The 21,514-nt window shown below is 36.5% G+C and overlaps 1 protein-coding gene across 5 annotated transcripts in view; it reads left to right on the top strand.

The window, feature by feature from the left end:
- The window catches only part of LOC306865661 (PALM2-AKAP2 fusion protein-like), a 99,091-nt gene that overhangs the window by 49,128 nt on the left and 28,449 nt on the right, over positions 1-21,514 (top strand). For all 5 annotated transcript variants that reach the window (XM_079410399.1, XM_079410401.1, XM_079410400.1 and 2 more), the window contains one exon: positions 3,376-3,458. In XM_079410399.1, the coding sequence (XP_079266525.1) occupies positions 3,376-3,458 (83 nt within the window). The remainder of the gene's footprint in view (positions 1-3,375; positions 3,459-21,514) is intronic.

Raw genomic sequence — 21,514 nt, 5'->3', positions numbered from 1 at the left:
TTTTCTTGTTTCAAGCATATTTACATGTTTTTACTGGAAACCTGACTTGGTTCTGACATACTCTAATAAGTACCAAAATGCATAGAACACACCAATATTGGTTGAAATTATACCTTTTAATTATATAATATAAACTAATTCAAACATATGCATTTAATCTCCATTATAGCTTTATTTTCATCTTCAGTGAAATCATCCACTAAGCATATTGCATTGTATCTAAATAACAGGTTGGTCAATGCCATGTCAGTATAGAAGTCTGTTTAATGACTGCAAATGAAAATAGATTGTAGAGCTGACACAAATGGGACAAAACCTTTTACAACAAAACCGTATGTGATACTCTTGATCATCTCAAAAATATGCTTAATATCAGGCAATCTACCTGGTCAACCTGATCATAATCACTGCTCAAAAAGGGATAGTTCACCCAAAAATAAAAATTCTGTCATCATGTACTCTCCAAAACCTTGTTTAACACAAAAGAAGATATTTTGAAGAATGTTAGTAATCAAGCAGTTGCCGGTAGCCATTGACTTCCAAAAAAAATGCTATGGGAGTCATTGGCTACCAGTTATTGTTTGGTTACCAGCACTCACAGAACGCTTTTTTGTTGGGTGAACTATCCCTTTAAAGACAGTACTGACAGTCATTCCTCATAACCCCTAAACACCAGCATTTATAAAGACGTTATACTTACTACTTAATACTGTCTAGAATAGACAAAATGCATAACACTTACTAATGTGTCTTAATATCCTCCTATGTTTCCTATAACTTGAGTTGGGAAAAAGTCAAATAAATAATGATGGTGAATCAAATCGGTTGCAATTGTGAATGCTGACGGTGCAGTTCAGTTTGTGATTATTATTTTTCTGTGCTGCGGCAGGGTTGTGCGACACCACCATCATTCTCTTTAGCACCATGAAAATGACAGAAAACACAGATAAAGCATCAGCTACACGCTTAAAGTGAATCTCTATGTGCGCTTGCAAAGCTCCCTAAAATGAGATCAGTATAAATATACATATAAAATATTCAATTGTCAAACACATCATTTTTCATTCAGAACAAAATGACTTGAAGCACAACCTGTCGTAATTGCAATTTCTGAACTCATAGGTACAAACCTCCCACGAGGATCTGAGAGCATCATTAAAGACTAAATAATGACTTAATGTGTTATTAGTCAGAGAGCCTTCCAAGAATAAAAACAGCACAGCTGCATTGGGCTCTTATCATCCTCTGCTCGTTTCCATAAACCATTCCAGTGACTAATGCCTTATTCTTCTTCTTAAAAAAAAAAGAACAGAAACAGTTGTCTTGAGGCAGACATATACACTATATGAGACACAGAGCTATAAACACATGAAATATGAGATATGACATTTGAAAATACAGTTTACATGCTTTAGAGTCCATCAATTGTCCTGAGTGGCAAAGCTGGATGTTGAAATTGAGCCGCTGTAGGAAATAACTCACATGCAAAGCATGCAAGCAAGTCAAGGAGTTTACAGGACCTTATTTATTAATTATGTGTTGTTATTAATTATATAGTTATTCATTATTATTATTTATTTTTTACTTGAATAAAACAAGTCAGTTAGTTAATTAGATAGTTATATGTTATTTTTATTCAGTGCAGTAAACATATAAAGCAGAATTGAATGTAATAAACAAGAAACACACTATTAAACTTACCAGCTGCAGGGAATAATATCAACAGTGTAATGGACAGATCTGCCTGCACTAAAGTCTCTGACCTGATTACAAACAGGCTTTGAGAGAACGTACTAGAACACACACTGAGAACATGCTGACGAAATCTATCACCATTCACAGTTATTTATCACAGCTCTTCCATTAGAGAGTCTGTTTTCACTCTCACATATAGCATTAAAGGGATAGTTCACCAAAAAAAAAAAAATAATAATAATAATAATAAATAAATAAATGGAAATTCTGTCAACATTTACTCACTCTCATGTCACTCCATAAGATCCGAAAGAATTTAATCAATCAAAACAAGCCTAAATTAAATCTGATCATCACATAAAGCGACTGTTTGTCTTCATAAGACTTGGATAAAACTGCTTGATTAATATTAATTTGCTTTGGTTACCTGTACTTTCTCTCAGAAATATTTTAAAGATATTTTCATTTGCGTTTCGGAGATTTTCCTTAAGAGTGGTCAGTTCGGGTAAGTAAACGATGACAGAATTTCCATTTTTGGATAAACTATCCCTTTAAAAATCAAGTACAGATTCACAACCTATGATGCCAGGAATTGAATATGTAAATAAATAGCAAACTGTGTGTGTGTGTGTGTGTGTGTGTCTGTGTGTGTGTGTGTGTGTGTGTGTGTGTGTGTGTGTGTGTGTGTGTGTGTGTGTGTGTGTGTGTGTGTGTGTGTGTGTGTGTGTGTGTGTGTGTGTGTGTGTATGTGTGAGTGTGTGTGTGTGTGTGTGTGTGTGTGTGTGTGTGTGTGTGTGTGTGTGTGTGTGTATGTGTGAGTGTGTGTGTGTGTGTGTGTGTGTGTGCATGTTTATGTGGTTTATGAGGACACAAATTTGTATAATGACATGGGTATGACAGAGGTATTACAATATGAAGGTGGTTTATGAGGACACTGCCTATGTCCCCGTAATTCAAAAGGCTTAAAAAACATACTAAATGGTGTTTTTTTGAAAATCTAAAATTGCACAAAGTCTCCTGTGAGGGCTAAGTTTAGGTGTAGGGTTGGTGTAGGGCAATAACACACACAGTTTGTTCAGTATAAAAACCATTACGCCTATGGAGAGTCCCCATAAACCACAAAAACCAACGTGTGTGTGTGTGTGTGTGTGTGTGTGTGGTAGGCACACTGTGAGACAGCATATTTAGCATTTCAAACCCACCACACTATCTTGACCTTTGACCCCTAAGGCTGTGTTTGGGCTGCTATTATAAACACAGCACCGCTGACCTTACATCCTCCTCTCTAAATAGTTTATCTGATACAAGTAATAACCTCAAATTACTTCTGTTACACACAAATAACCATAATTACACATTTACCATTAACAACCTGGCGGATGCAGTGCCACAGCACAGCGATGAGATATTATTTAATGTTTATGTCATATTTAGTACACTATCAACAAAGTCACAGACAAACTTCCATCAGATTTTCATTGAAATAACTCACTCAACAAGTTATAACTGGGTTGACAACATTACTGTGACGTATAGCTTTCTGTTGATATTTCGGCATGATTCCAGCTGGTAGGCGTACAGTAAATATATATATGAGGCTGTTTTAATCCAGAACCCAAACGGTTTGAATGTTTGAGGTTATGATAATGTAGTGATTGGTTTGGTGATGTTTTGTTGCAGGCGGTGAGAAGGCACGTTCAGTGCTGCTGACGCCAGAGAACGGACTGTATCCTACCGCCACGGCACGGTCCGCTGACGCTCTGGTAAGGCTATGGTGTTCATTTTCACAGGGCCACCTGTATTATATTATTACACTATATTTCAATATGTCTGAGGTGGTTTATAATGTGACTATAATCTTCCGTCCCCAGTGACAGGAAGCAATACTGAAACTGAAAATCCTTTCCATGCAAGATCTTTTAAATGCACTACATAGTACATTGTAGGATGCCAGTGGGTTTGTTTCCTACCTTATTAATCTGCCATATTTGACTTCATTGCACTATTAAATTTATTAGTGAGAAGTTAAGTGGGTGCCTGTAAACTGGACAATCTGTACCTACTTAATAACAGCATTGTGTGTCTCTACATTAAATCATTGCATTTTGAAGAATTGCTAGGGCATTTGGGGGGGTTTTCTCAGCTGTTTTGTGGGAGTAATTGAGAGATTATGAAGAAATGTATGAACTTTATGAATTGTGTGATAATGATCAGAGGTTCTCAATGTTTTTGACTCCAAGGCCACCTTTGGTCAAGACAATATTCAAAGACTCTCATATATCTAGGCTCATATGTACCGATGGTGCATCTGTTTGTTTGTTTAATTATAAATTTTAATTTTAATTTTAATTTTAATTTTAATTTTAATTTTTAATTTTTTTTTTTTTTTTTTTTAAGACAAGTACTTCCAGCACTTTCAAATATGAATACTTTCAAATATGAATACATAAATCAAAGTATAGTACATATTCTTTCTATTTGAAGTTATATTACTAGTACTGAATGTTAAACATCATGGGTGTATCTCATGAAAACATGCAGGTCATATTTCACCTCAAAACCAAACTAAAGAAAATAATGAATTATAGGCTGTTTTGATGGGAATCAGGCATATTTGTAAGACATTGATATTTTTTGCACTGTGACATTATTTCTATGACAAATTTTCTCAGTGATTATTCTCATTAATATTTTTTCCCTACTGTAATACAGTCAGTTTTAATGTCGTGCAGTGTTTTTTAATCATTTATTAATATTTAGCACGTGTATTTGTTTTCAAGTTCATTTTCAAGTATTTATGTGTTTGTAGGTTGGTTGGTTCATTTGATTGATTGATTGATTGATTGATTGATTGAATTTGACCTGGACATGTTCTTGTCAAGTTTTGTGAGATCCCCCCTCATTCCTTTTGCTAATAACTAGTGCTGTCAAACGATTAATCGCGACTTATCGCATCCAAAATAAAAGTATTTGTTTACATAATAAATGTGTGTGTATTGTGTATATTTATTATGTATATAATAAATATCGTTGCCAGTTACAACATGGCGTTGCGCAACTCAGCGGGTGATCCAGTGTTTCTCCTTGGATATTTTAATAACTGTGAAATATCAGCGGTTTTACCGAACTTGGAACAGTATATAACTTGTCCGACGAGACTGAACAAAACCTTAGATAAATGCTTTGGTAATGTGGACAGTGCTTATGTATCACGGTTACATATACATATAACATATAATATTGTATCGTGGTATGGTAATTTAACAATGAGACAGAAAAATAAATTAACACGAGTAATTAATGAAGCAAATAAGATCACTGGTCAGAAACAGAGTACAATGCAAGAGCTGTTTTTAAACTTTATGGGAAAAAATATTTTTAATAAATAAACAACTTATTTTTCTGAAATATAGGCTGTACATGCATGTGTGTGTATTTATATATACATCATAAATATACACAGTACACACACACATATTATGTAAACAAAAACTCTGGATGCTTGACAGCACTACTAATAACCCAAAAGTTATTATATTGTGTTGCTGTATTCTTTTATTTCACGAGTCTTTGATATATGAAGGAGGTATGTTTTGATTTTCCAGACATGCATGATGAAGACATTCTTCAGATGCCTTTAAGTCTTTTTACTTTTCCTCTAATGAGTCCACAGCGGGACATTGTAGCACAACTCAATTGTTCTAGAGAATGTGCAAAAAATGCCCTGGGCTTTCAATATTTCACTGTTGACCCCCTGCGTTTTTGTTTGCCAGAGTGGAAACAAAGGCAGGATGGGGGCCAGATTGAATAGGCGAGCTGTAACCCGAGCAATGCGCTCGACTCATTGTGATCAGTTCCTGATTGCACTAGAACGAGAGAGAAACATCCACGCAGCTCCAGTGCTGCTCTGCTCATTCATTATTCAGCGGAAGCGTGCTGAGCGCGAGAGAAAGAGAGAGACAGTAGAGAGAGAGACGCGCAGACAGAGACAACAGCACGAGCGCCCTATGCGTTGTAGCGCTCAATGTCAAATGCTGCAGCACTGCATCTGAGAGCGATGCACTGACGCATTTCCATCGCACTGACTCCTCCGTTATCACAACACTGGCACAGTGACGGCGTCATCTTACAATCTACAGCTGAGTAACGGATAGACACTTGATGCTGTTCACTGGTGAGAGGTAACCTTCCTTTTTATATCATTAGAAACATGTGAATCGTAACATGATACAGAGACCATTCAGATAGACGTTATAAACCTTGTGTATATTTTGTCTAAATATTAATCTGAGATCTGAAAGAGGCAACTGCAGTGGTCCAGATGTCCCTTGCAGCGTTTCACTGCATGTGTCCCGGTGCAGGTGACCTCTTCTTTAATTGCAGGCAAGCTCGCACCTGGTATAGAGGTGAATATCAGTCTTGTGCGGAAAAAAAAAGGTACTGGTGAAACGGCTGGAAAAAATCATGCATTCCTGTTCAAAGAACACAGAAAGTTGTGCATGCTAAATAAGATCTGTATTGCATTGCAATTCTGTTGCAACTGACGATGCATATTGCAGTTTAGCATCAGTTTGAGTGGCAGAGATTGTATAGCCCGTCTGATGTGTGACTGTATTTGAGATGCTGTCAACAGACTGATGGGAGTGTATTGATTATAATGGCACTGAAATGTCATTTGAAGGATTCTCAGAAATGCATGCTCGTTATCTAATCATTATTAGTAATAGTTTTTCTCTGAATGGGCCCCCTGGGAATTTTAATATAATGTGTTAATCTGCTCATGTTGTGCATGTTGTGAGGAGAAGCAGGTCGTATGCAAATTCTTATTTGGTCAGTATTCCTGAGGCACTGTGATCCATGAGCAAAGCTTACGGTGTGCCACAGGCTAGCACAGATGTCCTCCACTGATTCTGATTTGTTTTGTGGAAAAGTCTTAGAAAAACAAGAGAATAACAGAAATTGCCAAGCAGTGTGAACACAGCAGCAGCTTTTGACTTTAAGGCGTTTTTCACCTGAAACAAGAAAATATGCTGACAGTTTGTTCACCCTCAAGCCGTCATGATGTAGTTTGTTTCTTCATCAGATTTGGAGAAATGTAGCATTGCATAACTTGCTCACCAATGGATCCTCTGCAGTGAATGGGTGCCGTCAGAATGAGAGTCCAAACAGCTGATTAAAAGAGCCCGGTCTCATGAAAATGCCTATAAATAGCTAGCACTCGTTTTTTGGGGGGGAATTTTGCATGCTTTTTATATGCAGAAATTGACATTGGCGTGCATACGATATGCACGTTTGGCGTGCATATAATACGCAGTTTTTGCATGCATATGTTACGCATTTTTGCGTACATACTGTCTAATATGCACTTACCCCACACCCTTAAATCTAACCATTGCGTATCATATGCACGCCAAAGTCCATTTCTGCATAGAAATAGCACGCCAAATAGAATGAAATAAAGTATGCCAATGAAACGCACTTTCATGATATTGAGTTAGATAAAAACATCGCAATAGTCAACAATTAATCCACACCGCTCCAGTCCATCAATTAACATCTTGAGAAGAGAAAAGCAGCGTGTTTATAAAAAAAAAAAAAAAATCCATCATCAGACATTTGTAAATGCTGTAAAATCATTTTGTTGCTAAAATACGAATCCTCTATGCATAATATTGCTTTCTCCAGTGAAAATGTTATGTGGTCTGAATCAGGAGAGAAATCTGCACAGATCAAGCACTAGAAAAACAGACCAAAACAGCTCTAAACAAATATATGGGTGGATTCTGATGTGAGAGAACAACAGAGGATGGATCTTTTCACCGAAGCAAGCAACATTATGGATTACGGGCTCTATTTTCTCTAGAAGTGATGGTTTGAAGTCTTAACGATGGATTTGTTTCTTACAAACACACAGCTTTTGGCTTCACAAGACGTTAACTGATGGACTGAAGTGGATTATTGTGATGTTTTTACCAGCTGTTTGGATTCTCATTCTGACGGCACCCATTCACTGCAGAGGATAATCATAATTCATAATCGTAAACCCATCCACCAAATTTAGCATGTTAATGGTGTTAGCTGCATTTTGCATAGATTGTTTGTAAACTGTAGACTGTGGGTGATCTGTAGCTGTACCATCTGAGTCTGTGACTACTGTGAAAGTTTGAAAAGATACACAGACAGACACTTAATGGCAGCTAATTTCCCCTCAAGGTGGAATCGTATTGACTGAAAGTGACCTTCGCTTTCAACAATCACACCAGGTCAACTCACTTACTAATTACTCAATGGGAACAGAGGAAAGACACACTACTTTAGCCTCTTCTTCGAGATGAGGTTAGACAAATATGACCTCTGAAAAACAATTCCTGATACATGTATCCAGCCATCACTGGAAACAGGCCTAATATTTGAGAAACTCCATCTAAACATAAAAATATGAAAGCTGTGGGTGGCAGGATTTGAGTCCAAGAGCAAAGAATCCAGGAAAAACTAGTTCTTTGAAATTGTGAAATAGTTTTAGCGCAATATCCAATCTCAGCTCTCTTCAAACCGTGATTCCATGAAACCATATCGCTTTTGTGACCATACAAAGATTATCTGTCCTAGACTGAGTTTTCAAAACAAAACTCAAAGATGTCATTACTCAGACACTACAGAACACCTTCCTCATGGTTTGGCCGTAGATTACACAACTACTATTCATGCCAGTGTTTACTACGAATTATCCATCCATATCCTGTTGCTTGTAAATGATACAGGAATACAGCTATCTGCACATAATCATCAACAGGTGAAGGGGTGTTGTGTTCTGACATTATATGTTAATGGGAAGTAGAAAGCATGTTAGTGGCTTGGCGATTTCCCTGCTGTGTAGATGTGAGCCGAGGGGTATCATTTACTCCGTGGTTAGAAACTAGGACAGTTGAACCCATGGGGTATATTCCACTTTGCTGTCCCTGTTGTCTATTGAAGTCTATGGACCTTAACTACATTGTGAATGTAGCTTTTACCCAGAGTCCTACAGGTGCACTTGAGCCAGTTGATGGTCAGCTGTGTCTTCTGCTTTAGTTTTCTCTTTTCTCTCAATTTCCAGGAAAAAGGTGTCATTGTTTTGGGATCCTTTTGTTTCTTTCGTTTTTCTCTTGTTGCTCGTTGTCTTTGGCTGTTGAGCAACACAATATCTGTCCTAGAAAAGCATCCACCCTTTTATTATCAGAGTAAACACTTTCTCAATGATAAGTATTCTGATGTTCTTCTCAGTGATTGTTTTCCCGAACCAGAGCGAATTCCACTTGTCTTCTTATCACAGGATACACTTTTAGCCATTCATTCAGTCAGTCATTTTATATTAACATGCTTTTAGCGTTTAAAATCACTTGATGTGTCACAAAAAACCATAAAGTTTGTATTCTGTGTTTTTTAGAAAGAAATATGAAATTGTTTTGTTTAAAAAAATAAGGGCTTTTAGGACCAATTACATGTAACTGTCATGACAATTAAGCTTCAAATTTAAATTTATTCATAGATTCTCATTACCGTAATACAAAAAATCTCCTTCTCATTATAATAATAGGGGGAAAAATAGCAATATCGTTAAACTATGCACACATTGTGGTAGTATTTGCCTATGGCTAATAACTCATTACAGTAATTGTATTACAGTTATGTGAATCATAGAAACTACAAAAACAAGTCATATGGCTGAAATGTGAGCTGGGCATGTGGCACTTTCTAAGACTCACACATATATGTCTGAAACTAAAATAACATTTGCAGATTTAATATCTGAAGGTCCAATTCTCGCTATTAACAAACCATTAGCTATGACTTTTGTCTCAATAAACTTCTCATTTGCTGCTTATTCAATCAATCAATCAATCAAAACTGTATTGTGGCACCTTAAGCAACAATCACATACCATCATTATAAGCTACATTAAGTCTCTGCATGCTGTGCTTTCTATAGTGCCGCCACAAATGGGCAGTAAACATAGGGGTACAGTATGCTTTAAAAAGTGGTGTCTTCACAGATTCTGAGCACATACCAAATTTGCGAATCAACATAGTGGCCTGGGCATACAGTGTACAACACTGTCTATACATATCCCTATCATCAGACAGGTCATCAGTTATATAATGCCCTAAGTATTTAGCCTCATTACAAACTTTAAGGACATTCCCAGACAAAGAGAAGTCCTCCCTACTCCTAACAATCATAATATTACTCTTCTTGCCATTATATTTGATATCAAAATCTGAACCATATCGAGAGCAAATCCTCAGTAACTGTTGAAAACCAGCACTATAAGGACAAAAGATCACCAAATCATCTGCATACAACTGAGAAATTGTATGCAACCATACAACCTGTTCTACAACCATTTAACTGCTGTGATAAATCATCCATATAAACATTAAATAAACTGCTTCCCTTTCTGACACATTACATACGCTGAAAGGAGCAGACACACAATTACCCCATTTTACATACATGATGAGCATACCAAAAAAACAAGATTCTCGCTACAAATTCGGGAACTCCTCTATTATATAACTTAACAAATCATTTTTCATTATTTATACGATCAAAGGCTTTAGAAGCATCAATAAAACATAAACATTGTGGAATTATGCCTGTTATAAAAATCTCCTTTAAAGCAAAAATACACATATCAGTGCCATGTTTAGGTTTAAACCCAAACTGGTTGTCAGAAGTCAGGACAAAATGTTCCATCTTATTTAATAAAATCCTTTCAATCACCTTGGATAAAGTACTAGCCAAGGCTATAGGCTGGTAATTATCCATGCTATTTATTTTACCAGCTCTGTCTTTAATAATAGGCACTAACATGTGTCACAAACTCGGCCTCTGTGGCCCTCCCTGAACACCACCGGAGGGCACCATCACCAGAATATTAACCGAACTGCATTTCCCACAATGCCCTGTACCTGAGACTGATTGCGGCACAGGTGTTTCCCATCACTGTTACCCCATATAAGCTGCAATCGCCAACAACCCACCGTGAAGTCTTGTATTGCACTGGCTACACTACTGAGCGTTTAGGCCATGTTTATTGATCTCCCGTTTATGACCTTGGACTGTTTATCCGACTCTGTGATTCTCTGCTACCTGCCTTTGTGACCTGATCTCTGGACTGTTGTTTACTTCCCCTGTCTGCCGCCTGCCTCGACTCTAGCCTGGATATCGTTTATGGATTCTGATTTATCTCTGACACCCCTGTCGCTGTTGACTGATCTCTGCCTGTTTGACCCTGTCTTATCAATAAAGCTACCATGAACTAAAAACCCAGTAAAAAAAAATAGCGAGCAAAGTATATAATTTTCTACTTCCAAATTTTAAGTGTTCAGCAGATATCTTATCCATACCACAAGACTTATTATCTTTTAGCATCATGACTGCATCATAAACTTCTTGTGGAGAGACATTCACAATTTCATCAATGTTGCCCACCAAAAAAAGTTACTTTTAACATAATAAAAGTAATCTCCTCTGACCCGCTTACCCCACTTATATTTGTTGGTAAAGATGTTTTACAATTGTTCATTCGTTTGATTTCTTTCCAAAAATCATTTAGATTATATTTAGCAGTTTCCTTGCAAGAGAGTCAGATCTCATTGTATTTCCATTCCTCTTAACGAAACGTATTTCATACTTAAAATTTGCATTTGCCCGTTTCTTGTATTCAAATAAAGGACCATATTTTATGTCTGCCTGACTCAACCCAAGCTTTAAAAGCCCTTCTAGCCTCAGCATGAAACTCTTTTATGTATTCATTCCAACCTGGTTTAGAGTTATACATCTTAGTCTTATGTAGAGACCTGCTTGAAGTAAGAAGAGACTCCACAATATTATCATACAAGAGACATAACTCAATACCATGTTGTGGGTTCTTACAAGTAATATCACAGCATATAGCTGCGTCTCTAGGTAGATCAGTGTTACTTATGTCAGACTGAAAACAATATACTTTAAGTTCCTCCTCAGTCAAGTTAGACCAATCTAATTTCCCTACCTGCATGTTGTTATTCATAGACAGTGTAGGTAAATTGCCCAGATTTATAGACATAGAAAAAGGCACATGATCAGTAGTGGCAAACTCTCATAATCAATTCTCATGGACTCTTAAGGAATCATGCGCATCAGTTGTGCAGATGCAATGATCTAACCATGAGGTTGTATGCCATGCATCACTGATATACGTGTAACTTTTAGCAGGTAAATGTTCTTTACTGGAGAGGACCAAACCATTATCAGAGCAGAACTGAATTAAATGATTGGCAAATAAATAGCTACCATCAGAATCATCTGCATTCATGTCACCCACAATAAAAAAGCACGTGGTATCATTATCTTGAATAAAGGACATAACACAAGGCAACCTGTTTAGGTATTCGGGATTTATCTGCATCACTATGTCCAGCACGCTGTCCTCGAGCATTATATGACACAATATTGATCTTCATTTAGTTCAGTTCAGACACTGGGTGATGTTCATGCAAATCAGCCCCCCCCCTTCTAATCCGAGGGCCACGCCGTATGTATTGGGTAGGATTAGGGATGTAGAATATGCTCATGCAGAATATGTGCTTTATAAGTAATAAACAGCTATTGTGTTAATAATAGACATGTTAATAAGCATCTAATTAATAGTGAGATTTGGTCCCTATACTAAAGTGTTACCAGGCTTTATTCTGCTGAGAAGTGAGAAAACACAATATAAATGTTAAACATTACTGAACTAAAGGTCTTTGTGATCATTTGTTGAATTCAGCCAACTATAGAATACAGAAAAGTCTTTATCATAGATATATATATTACATTCTGTCTTTAAGGTCAAAAAGACACTGTACGGTAATGCCCTACAGTGGAAGTCTGTGATTAAAATGGCAATAAGGCATAAACATTATACTGTATGTGTTAACATATTTGGAGTTGGGTTTCATAAAATTGATTGCTAACCTTGTCTGTATAAATTTATATCCAATCTTTTAACTTCTGTCGTCTCGCCATAAAGCTGGTAAAACCAATAACTGTACATACATACTGTGCATACATAAGAATCTATAAATGTATAACCAGGCATTCATCTTTGTGATGGAAGTTAACTTGTTTTGCACCCATAACATTCCTGTGGGCTGTTGATTGATTTGTGGAATTGTTATTTTTTTAATTATTATTGAGGAGTTAGCATCACATGCCAAACTGCCATGTGACCAGATTCCAAGAAGATGAGAAACAACAATACTGGATTGTTGTAGGAGTGACCAGAGTGATGCAGAGTACCTGGAAATAGCTTCTGACCTCACTTTTTGTATTCGTGTTGGAACGTCCCCTCCCATCTAGCCAGCTTTAATACCATGCAATATAACACATCATACAAAGTAGTTCATGCAATCTATGTGCCATTTTTCAACAGCCAGTTTTTTTGTAAGGGATTTATTGCAATTGGGCAATATGATAGACACACTAAAATAAAAGTTATTCACCTTTCAAGTCTTTCCCTCCACTGCAGCTCCAAAATCAAAGTTATTTTTATATTAATTATTAGTTCCAAATATGTCAAGTTTGACATCAATGGGATCATACTTTATAATATGTAATATTTATCATATGCTATATAATATTTATATATTATATTATTCTGCTCCTAAATTCATATACCCCTTGCAGAAATGTTGTGTTACATGGAAGAAAGACAGTCATATTGATTTGGAACTGAATGAAGATCGGTAAATGATGACTCAACAATGGCTCAATATTTCTTAATACACTAAATAAAACATAATTAAAAGACAAAATATCTGCAGTGTTGTCGAATATTGATTGCAAATGAAGAATAGATTGGCAGTGGAGGTAATGAAGGCCCAGGACTTATTCACACCGTCTAAATAAAGCAGGGTAATTAGGAGCTGGAAATAGGATTGTGGGATGCGGTGATTATCTGTCTGTCGCACGTTACGCTCACACAAGAAGCAGTGACACTATTTATTTCTCACAGCCCTGCCTTTGCATCTGCATGAGAGAGCGCTGGTGTTCGGTGTGGTGAAGGCAGCCCGGGGCAGACAGCAGCTAATTGAGTTTGCCATGCTGTCACTGTCCGCTGACGCTGATGAAAGCCGGGTCGCGGTATCAGAAGTCGATAGGCGAGGGTGACTCTCACGCAAACGGGATTAATCTATATGTGCGACTGTTTTAACCAGGTCATGTCTAAGGCCGTCACACTGGGACTTTAATGGCATTACAGGTAAGGGTCGCATTCATTTAGGATAAAATATTGATGATGGTAATTCCATAAAGTCAATATTTCATAGATGGATATACAGTTTGCTTATGAGGATTAATGTTTACAGAGGATCTAAAGTGTTTAGACACTTCAGTCACAGTTGAAAATGTTATTGCTTTATTAGCAAACTATCCAACAAAGTGGTGCCTGGTAATATTAATGGTCACACTTTAAGCCTTTACATATAATGCATTATAAAAGTAGTTTTATTGTATTAATTGTACCTTGTAATGCACTTTATAATGCATTGTATGATCTCATTACGCAATTGTAATACTTATCTATTTTTTTACACCACGTATAATGTATTAAAATGCATGACAAACAAACCTACAAATATTATAATACACGTTAACTTCATGCACGAGTATTCATGAAAAGATATAATGCATTACAACACACATAATGAATACCTTTATAATGCATTTTGCATAAAGGCTTTAAGTGTTAACTTATTAATGATGCTAAAGCTTTTGAACTTTGAACTAGTGTCATGATTAATGACATGGTTTAACATGTAATGTTTTATGAATAAACATTAAAATTATTAAAATAGTTAATAGTTATGAATATGTATTATAAAATTTGTAAATGAATAATTTATAGGCAATTTCCTAATGGTCACAGAAACCTTGTAAGAGAATTTTGGAGCATAGAAAGCTCATACAAACAGGACCACACAATGCAATACTCTAATAAGCATTGTGCATTCAAATATGTTGTCTGTTTACATTTTATTAGTATTTATTATTGGCTTAAAAATTACAGTATTGGCTTAAATATTAGCTAACATAATTCAAACATTGCTAGAATTTTTCAGTTGCTTTATCGTGATTTCTTGGTCGCTTTTTCTCATGCATTACGGATTTCAGTTTTCTATGAAGGATTGATGCGATGCTGTTTTAGAATCTCTAGTGTAGCTTTTGAATGATACACAAATCAGTTATTTATGGTATTCCGAATCAGTCACTTATTTGCTGGCTTATCCCAGTTTCAGATGCAGTGGATGTAGAATTGAGCTGGAAGCTGAATATGTCTGACTCCCAGTGTTGTGTTTCAGTGGGTAAGAGAACTATAAGTTGTTTGGAGTACAGAATTAGAATATGTAGCTCTCAGTGTAATCCACTGGCAGCATGGATGCTCACTCGGATTTGGAAAAGGGCGAATGTCACACCAGTGTATATGTTGTTGATTGCATGTGTTTACATGAACACACCTGTGCAAACAGATGAGTGAAAGAACCTGAGCATGTGCTTTGATTGAACTCATGCTGGACATTCACCGCTTTCATTCACACCTGCCGTCCAGATCAGAGCGAAACTCATCATCAGCTGTTATTAGGGCTCTGATCAAAACCATAGCAACAGACGTGTGCTGTGGGAAAAGAAGCTAATCTCCATTAGTTAGCATCAAAATTAAGCCTTCTGTCAATGTTCCATGGCAAGCATCATGACAGCTAACAAACTCAGTATGCAGCATTGAAATATCTGTTCATTTTAGTGAATCAGTTTGTTATGAGTTCCTGCATGGCATTTTTTCTCTTTGACTTAGTTTTGTGTCACAGTGTAATAACTTGGAGTGCCTCTTAAACAACTGGCTCCATTTTTGGAAGTTAACACCCACTTTTACACACCAACTTTAGGGGCAGTTGGAAAGGGCCTAATGGAAAGAGAGCTGGACTTGTAATCCAGAGGTTGTGGGTTCGAGTCTCAGGTCTGGCAGGGATTGTAGGGATTGCTTTCACTTGACCATACATTGGGTTTTGAAAGTAAAACAGGTTGTGAACAGCATTTCATGTTGATTTTAAAGGGGGTTTGTTGTGATAGGAGTGCACCATGCTGACCACAGCACATAAAACAGCCCAAAAGCCCTGCATGTGCACTAACAAAAAACCTTCCTCCTCATGCGACCCTCAGTTTGCACTTCTCAGTGAAGCTGATTCCAGTGTGCATAGTGGACAATATGTGTGTTTTTGCATGTATAATGCCTCATAACATAGCTGTTTTATATAGGCTTTACACATTAACTGGTAGTATTAAGTTTGATTGCATTGCAGTGTGTGTGATGTCTATAAGCGGATGCAAATGCTGCGATTCTGAGCCGGGTTGTGTCTTTAGAATCTCATGCACAGAGTCTTTCTTTTCATGTCTCCCCAGCATTCAGCCTTTTGTTGAGCTGCCTGTTTATAAAGAGAGCGAGCGAGCGAGACCCATGTTCCATTGACTGTTGCCAGTGTAGAGTCCATCTTAGTGTGTTTCCCAGTTAAATCAACAGATCCACAAGAAATACTGCCGGCATGGTTTCATTTTGGATGATATTTTCTGCATTTTTGGTAGGTGGATTGTTTTTATTTTTATATAAATGAACACTTTTAATACACGTATATAGCCAGTTAGAATGGTACAGACTTTTGGTTCTTTTGAGATGCACTTTTTTGTTGTTGTTTTGTTTTATTTAGAAACTGTACTGTAGGAAATTGATGTTTTAATAGATAAGACTAATTACAGAACTGCAGGAGGGTTGTAAGTTAGTTAAAAAGCTAATATAAAATAATAAATTAATTAATAAAATGTGAAAATTAAATAACAAAAAAAATAATATAATTCAATAGTAATTGTAAAATTTTAATAAATATTTAAAAATAAAACAATCAAAATGAAACACTAAGAAATGTATCTGCATATAATGTGACCATTACTTGACTGATCAGAGAACAGTGAACAAGCAAATATGTTTTTAAATTATTAAAATATTACCTTATAATCCCAGAGGGTACTTCAAGATAATAGTTTAGTGCAAAGGCCTTTGAATAACAGAAATTCTGATTCATAAAACCTAGAGAGCTCCTTTGGCTCTAGACTGTCCACACAATTTTTTTTCAGCCATCTTGGTTGGATTTTGAGCCTGAGCCTGAGTCCTCAGTGCATTCTGGGTTTGCCTTATCCTTGAAGCACACCTTGTAAACCTGACATAAAATCTGCCCCAAAAAATAAATAAATAAAAGATCAAAAGAAACCATTTGAAGTAATCAGAAGGCACCTGGAGTGTAGAGAGTAAAATGGTACCTACATAGGCAGTTCACTAGGTTTCCGAACAGAGTCATAAAGAACATTACACTGTCTTTGTCAATGTTGAATAACTTTTCTGATGGATAAATCAGCAAAAATTAGATTAAACATACTTTCAGATAGTCTGGAATGCACAGGCTGCATTAACAGCAAAATGGATTAAGTAAAAGTTTCAGTTTAGTTTCAGTGGCCTGGAGATATAAACTGTATACTTAAATTATTACCACTTAAAAGCAAAATATGCTATTTCCAGAGCTTTACATAAGCCTGGGGAGCTGATAAGCTTCACTTTTTGCTTGTATGTCTTCCAGACTGACAAAAAAATATTTAATTCCAATTCATAAGTCTCCTTTTTATTTAGCACTTTATTTTTTCTTTGAGAAATCTCCAAGAAACAAAACCTGAGCACATGACCTTCAGTAATGCCCACAACCAGGCATAGACATAATAACTACAATCCTGTCTGAATCATCAAATGACCTGACAAATGTCTCTTGTTAATAATGTTAGTGCATTAAAAGTTTTACTCTATTATGCTAAGTGTATGGTTGCTTGCTATGAGCTCATGTTGTGATATTGTGCTCACTCAGCTACATAAGCAATAAGAGAAATTTTGATTAAAGGAAACCAAAAATGACCTGGAAAACCTTGCCAGCAAACATCTGGGTAAAGAACAACATTATCCAAATCCTCTTCTCTGAAAGAAGCCAAAGAGCTATCATTAACTCCAAGCCAAAGCATTTTAAATGTAATGGCACAAATATGGCGCTTTTTCCTTTGGCCCTTGATTGAGTTGTTCAGGGTTTGTCCTTGGAATGGTTTTAGGTTTTTCCTCTCTGGCTTGACCTCTCACATTGTGTTGACAGCACAAACAAATCAGCTGCTTCCTCCCTTCGACGTTTGTCATGGAGTTAAAAGAAGGAATAGCTGGAAAATGAGAACATTCCTGCAGCTGCACTGCACAGTATTTTTTTTAACCAAAAGTGTGTATGGCAGGAGTTTACTGAATATGAAATGCTGAATGTTGAGGGGAAATCATTCCTGTTGATAGCCAGCTAGCTTGGGGAAAGATTTAGATGAAACTGAGAGGATTTTTTGCTGTTAGATTCCTGGAAAAAGACAGAAAGTGTGTCAGCTTTGCTGCGTGAATCTGGGTCGCATTTGGCAAGGACGAGCCGACTGCTGCACGACAAACATACAGAACGATCTCTGCTGCCAGTCAGATACGGCAGAGGAATGAACTGTCCTGATCTTTCACGGATGCATTAATGAGCTCATTTGTTAAGAAAGAGAAACAGCTCCTGATCACGCTTACAAGAATCCACAATTCAGAATGACCAACATGTTGGAAGGAACCTAGCATTGGCTGTTTATGAACTTCAGGAACTGACGCAAAGAACTAGCAATAGAGAAATTATGAGATGTTTTGGCCTATTATTTTGTGGAGGCTTGAATGGATGGTTAAAATTCTTACCAGTTCAATTGAAGGGACTGTTGGAAATAAAACTGTTTGCAACCCATGACTTCGGAATGACAAAATATGTATGGAGCTTGGTTTTATCCAATTGGTAAGAGAGTGTGTTTTAGTGCCCACCCACCTTTTCAGCAGCCTTGGTTTCAGAAGTATTTTTCCCATTCATTTTCCCACTGGGATTTTTTTTTTAAAGTCTCTGTTAAAGCCATGAACCAAACCAGCCAGCTACGAGGAGAACCCCAATATTACAAACTTCAAATTGAAGCAATAACATATTTGAAAATGTAATAAAAAGACAAAGATACAAAAAATATCTTTAGTGAGGGAAAGAACGGTAACACTTTAGTATAGGGACAAATTCTCACTATTAACTAGTTGCTTATTAGCATGCCTGTTATTAACATATTGGCTGTTTATTAGTGCTTATAAAGCACATATTCTGCATGAGCATATTCTACATCCCTAATCCGACCCAATACCTAAACTTAACTATTAACAAGCAGCAAATTAATAGTTTATTGAGGCAAAAATTCATAGTTACTGGTTTATTAATAGTGAGAATTGGACCTTAAAATAAAGTGTGACTGAAAGAACTACAATGATAGCATTACAATTTTTCTTATTGAAAATAAGAGTATATATACAAATATTTAGTTAGTTTGAGATTGTAGAGAGGATGCATTGATTATGTCATTCACTTCATGGAAGTGTTAAGGCACTAAAGAACTCTTCTGGTGCAATTTGTCTTGATTCTCTGATTGATGGGAATTTCTCTGCAGAATCGTGGGACATGCAGTTTTTGACCAGGAATTTCACTGTTAAACATTATTATTTTCAAAATAAGTATTAATTTGGGCTGATGGCTTAAACAAAACAAGTCCATTTTTACCTATAGGAAAAATAAATAGGATTTTTACTTTTTTTACTCTGACTGTTGCACGCTACTGATTGCATTGTTAAAAGTGGGCACGTATCATTATTATGGATGTCCCGAGCTGGTACATACTTTTGATGAAAGATGCCCAAAATTAGATGAACCCCATACTTTTACTCGCAGGACAACTCTGTATACATTGGATTGATTTTAATAACTGTAACACACTTGAATTGTGCATAAAACACTGGAAATATGCAAGTATTGGATCTGGTCTCGGTATCAGCAGATATCCAATATTCAATGACTCGGATCGGATTGGGGGCACAAAAAACCTGATCGGGACATCCCTAATCATTATCATTATTATATCATTTGGAATGATGAACACTGATGAATTTTGTACAATAAAGCCCGGAACATCCATTATAAACTAAAGATTGATTACATATTGACTTAATTTAACCTGGTTTTGCTCTGTTCAGTAAGGCAGTGCTGTAGGTATCAATTGCGTCAAGAATGACATTAATGATTCTGGGACTTTCTGCTGTTCTGTTCAAAAGTTCTTGAATGAAGAGTACTTTGACTCGCATAATTGACGTTTTATTCTTTGTCATTATATTGTCCTTCATTTTGAGAGAGTTATCGAGTGCACTCTTCAAGCTTCAAGAGCAAATGGAGAGAAGAAAATGACTGCTCTCACCTATCAGACAGGAGAGCCATATAATCAGTTCTGATGCTAAGCTCATTTTCAGATGAAAAGCCCTCGGGGATGACTTTGCTTGGATGTGCGCTGCTGAAATCTGCAGTAGAGAGGAATGTTACTCCCTGTGCCGTGTCTTCCGTTTTTATTTATTTTTTCCAAATGAACTTTGAGGAGGTCTCGACCCACAATTAAGGAGGAGTAAACATCTAATGAAGGAATGCTGGAGCACTGATTGCTGTTTTATTGTGTAGTCTAGTGAATCAAGGAACCGTTGCAAGTATGTTGAAATACACAGCACCTTGGCAGGTCCTCTGCCTCACTTTGGAAAAAAGCCCAAAGGTAAGACCTTATTATTTTAGAGCTTAACATGGACTTGGCTCTGTCCCTCCACAATTTTGTGGTCTTTGAAGTTTTTTTGGAGGAGCAGGGATCAGCTGAGGTTTGTCTAATGCTGTGATTGTTGAGACGATTGCGAATTAGCTCAGCTGTGGAGTGATGAAGAAGCTTTGTGACATTTAGAACAATTTTACATTGAATAAGTAAGATGCAAAGACAAAAAATTATGGAAATAGCTTGTTACAAATGATCACTGAACAAACGTTTGTGTGTTCTGGTTGTAAAATCGTTATAGCAAAATGTCAGTAAAACCTTTGACATTGCTGTCTAGTATCTTTGTGTTATCTGTAAAGCAACACCAATGACATTTTTCAATGCATTCAACTCAAATTGATGAACAAAACATGACATGATGTTCAATTTGTATCACTCTTGTCTATTTTAGTTGAGATCACAATAACATTTAAACATATAATCAAGTTGAAAATGCAGCCTAGCTGCTTCTTTTTCTGGAGAACGTATCCATAACACAAAGCAGGGTTTACCACAGCACAGCTCTGCCAGCAACCTGGATGCCAAATTTAGAGTAGAAGATGTGCTCTATTTCTCTTCTCCCGCTGGGCTTGGAAAGCAGGTTAAGCAAGAGTGTGAGGTCCACACTAGAAATGCCATGCTAGAAGTTCACTCTAAGACTAGCCTTATTGAGCTGTATATAATAAGTATCAGTTAATATTTGGATTATTCTTTATTTTGCAAAGTTATTTATAGTCAATAGAATGTCTAAAGTGGACAATCAAAATAAAGTGTGAGCAGATATTAAGCAGATAGTCTACTAATAATCTAATGATTGCTAGCTGACATGTAGTTCCAAAGTTACTTATAGTTAGCAGAATGTCTAAAGTGGACTACCGAAATAAAGCGTTACTCTGAACTTAATCAAAATTTATTAAATTGAGCTTCTAAATTCAGACTATTTTATTCTTAGGTGTATAGGTTTTTGGTCCAGCAAGTAATATCTGAATTCAATAGAAGAAATGACTAGTCATCCAATCTT

The sequence above is a fragment of the Barbus barbus genome (assembly GCF_936440315.1).
Source record: "Barbus barbus genome assembly, chromosome: 47".
NCBI classification, from domain to species: domain Eukaryota; kingdom Metazoa; phylum Chordata; class Actinopteri; order Cypriniformes; family Cyprinidae; genus Barbus; species Barbus barbus.
This window is presented reverse-complemented; position numbering and strand designations above follow the sequence as displayed.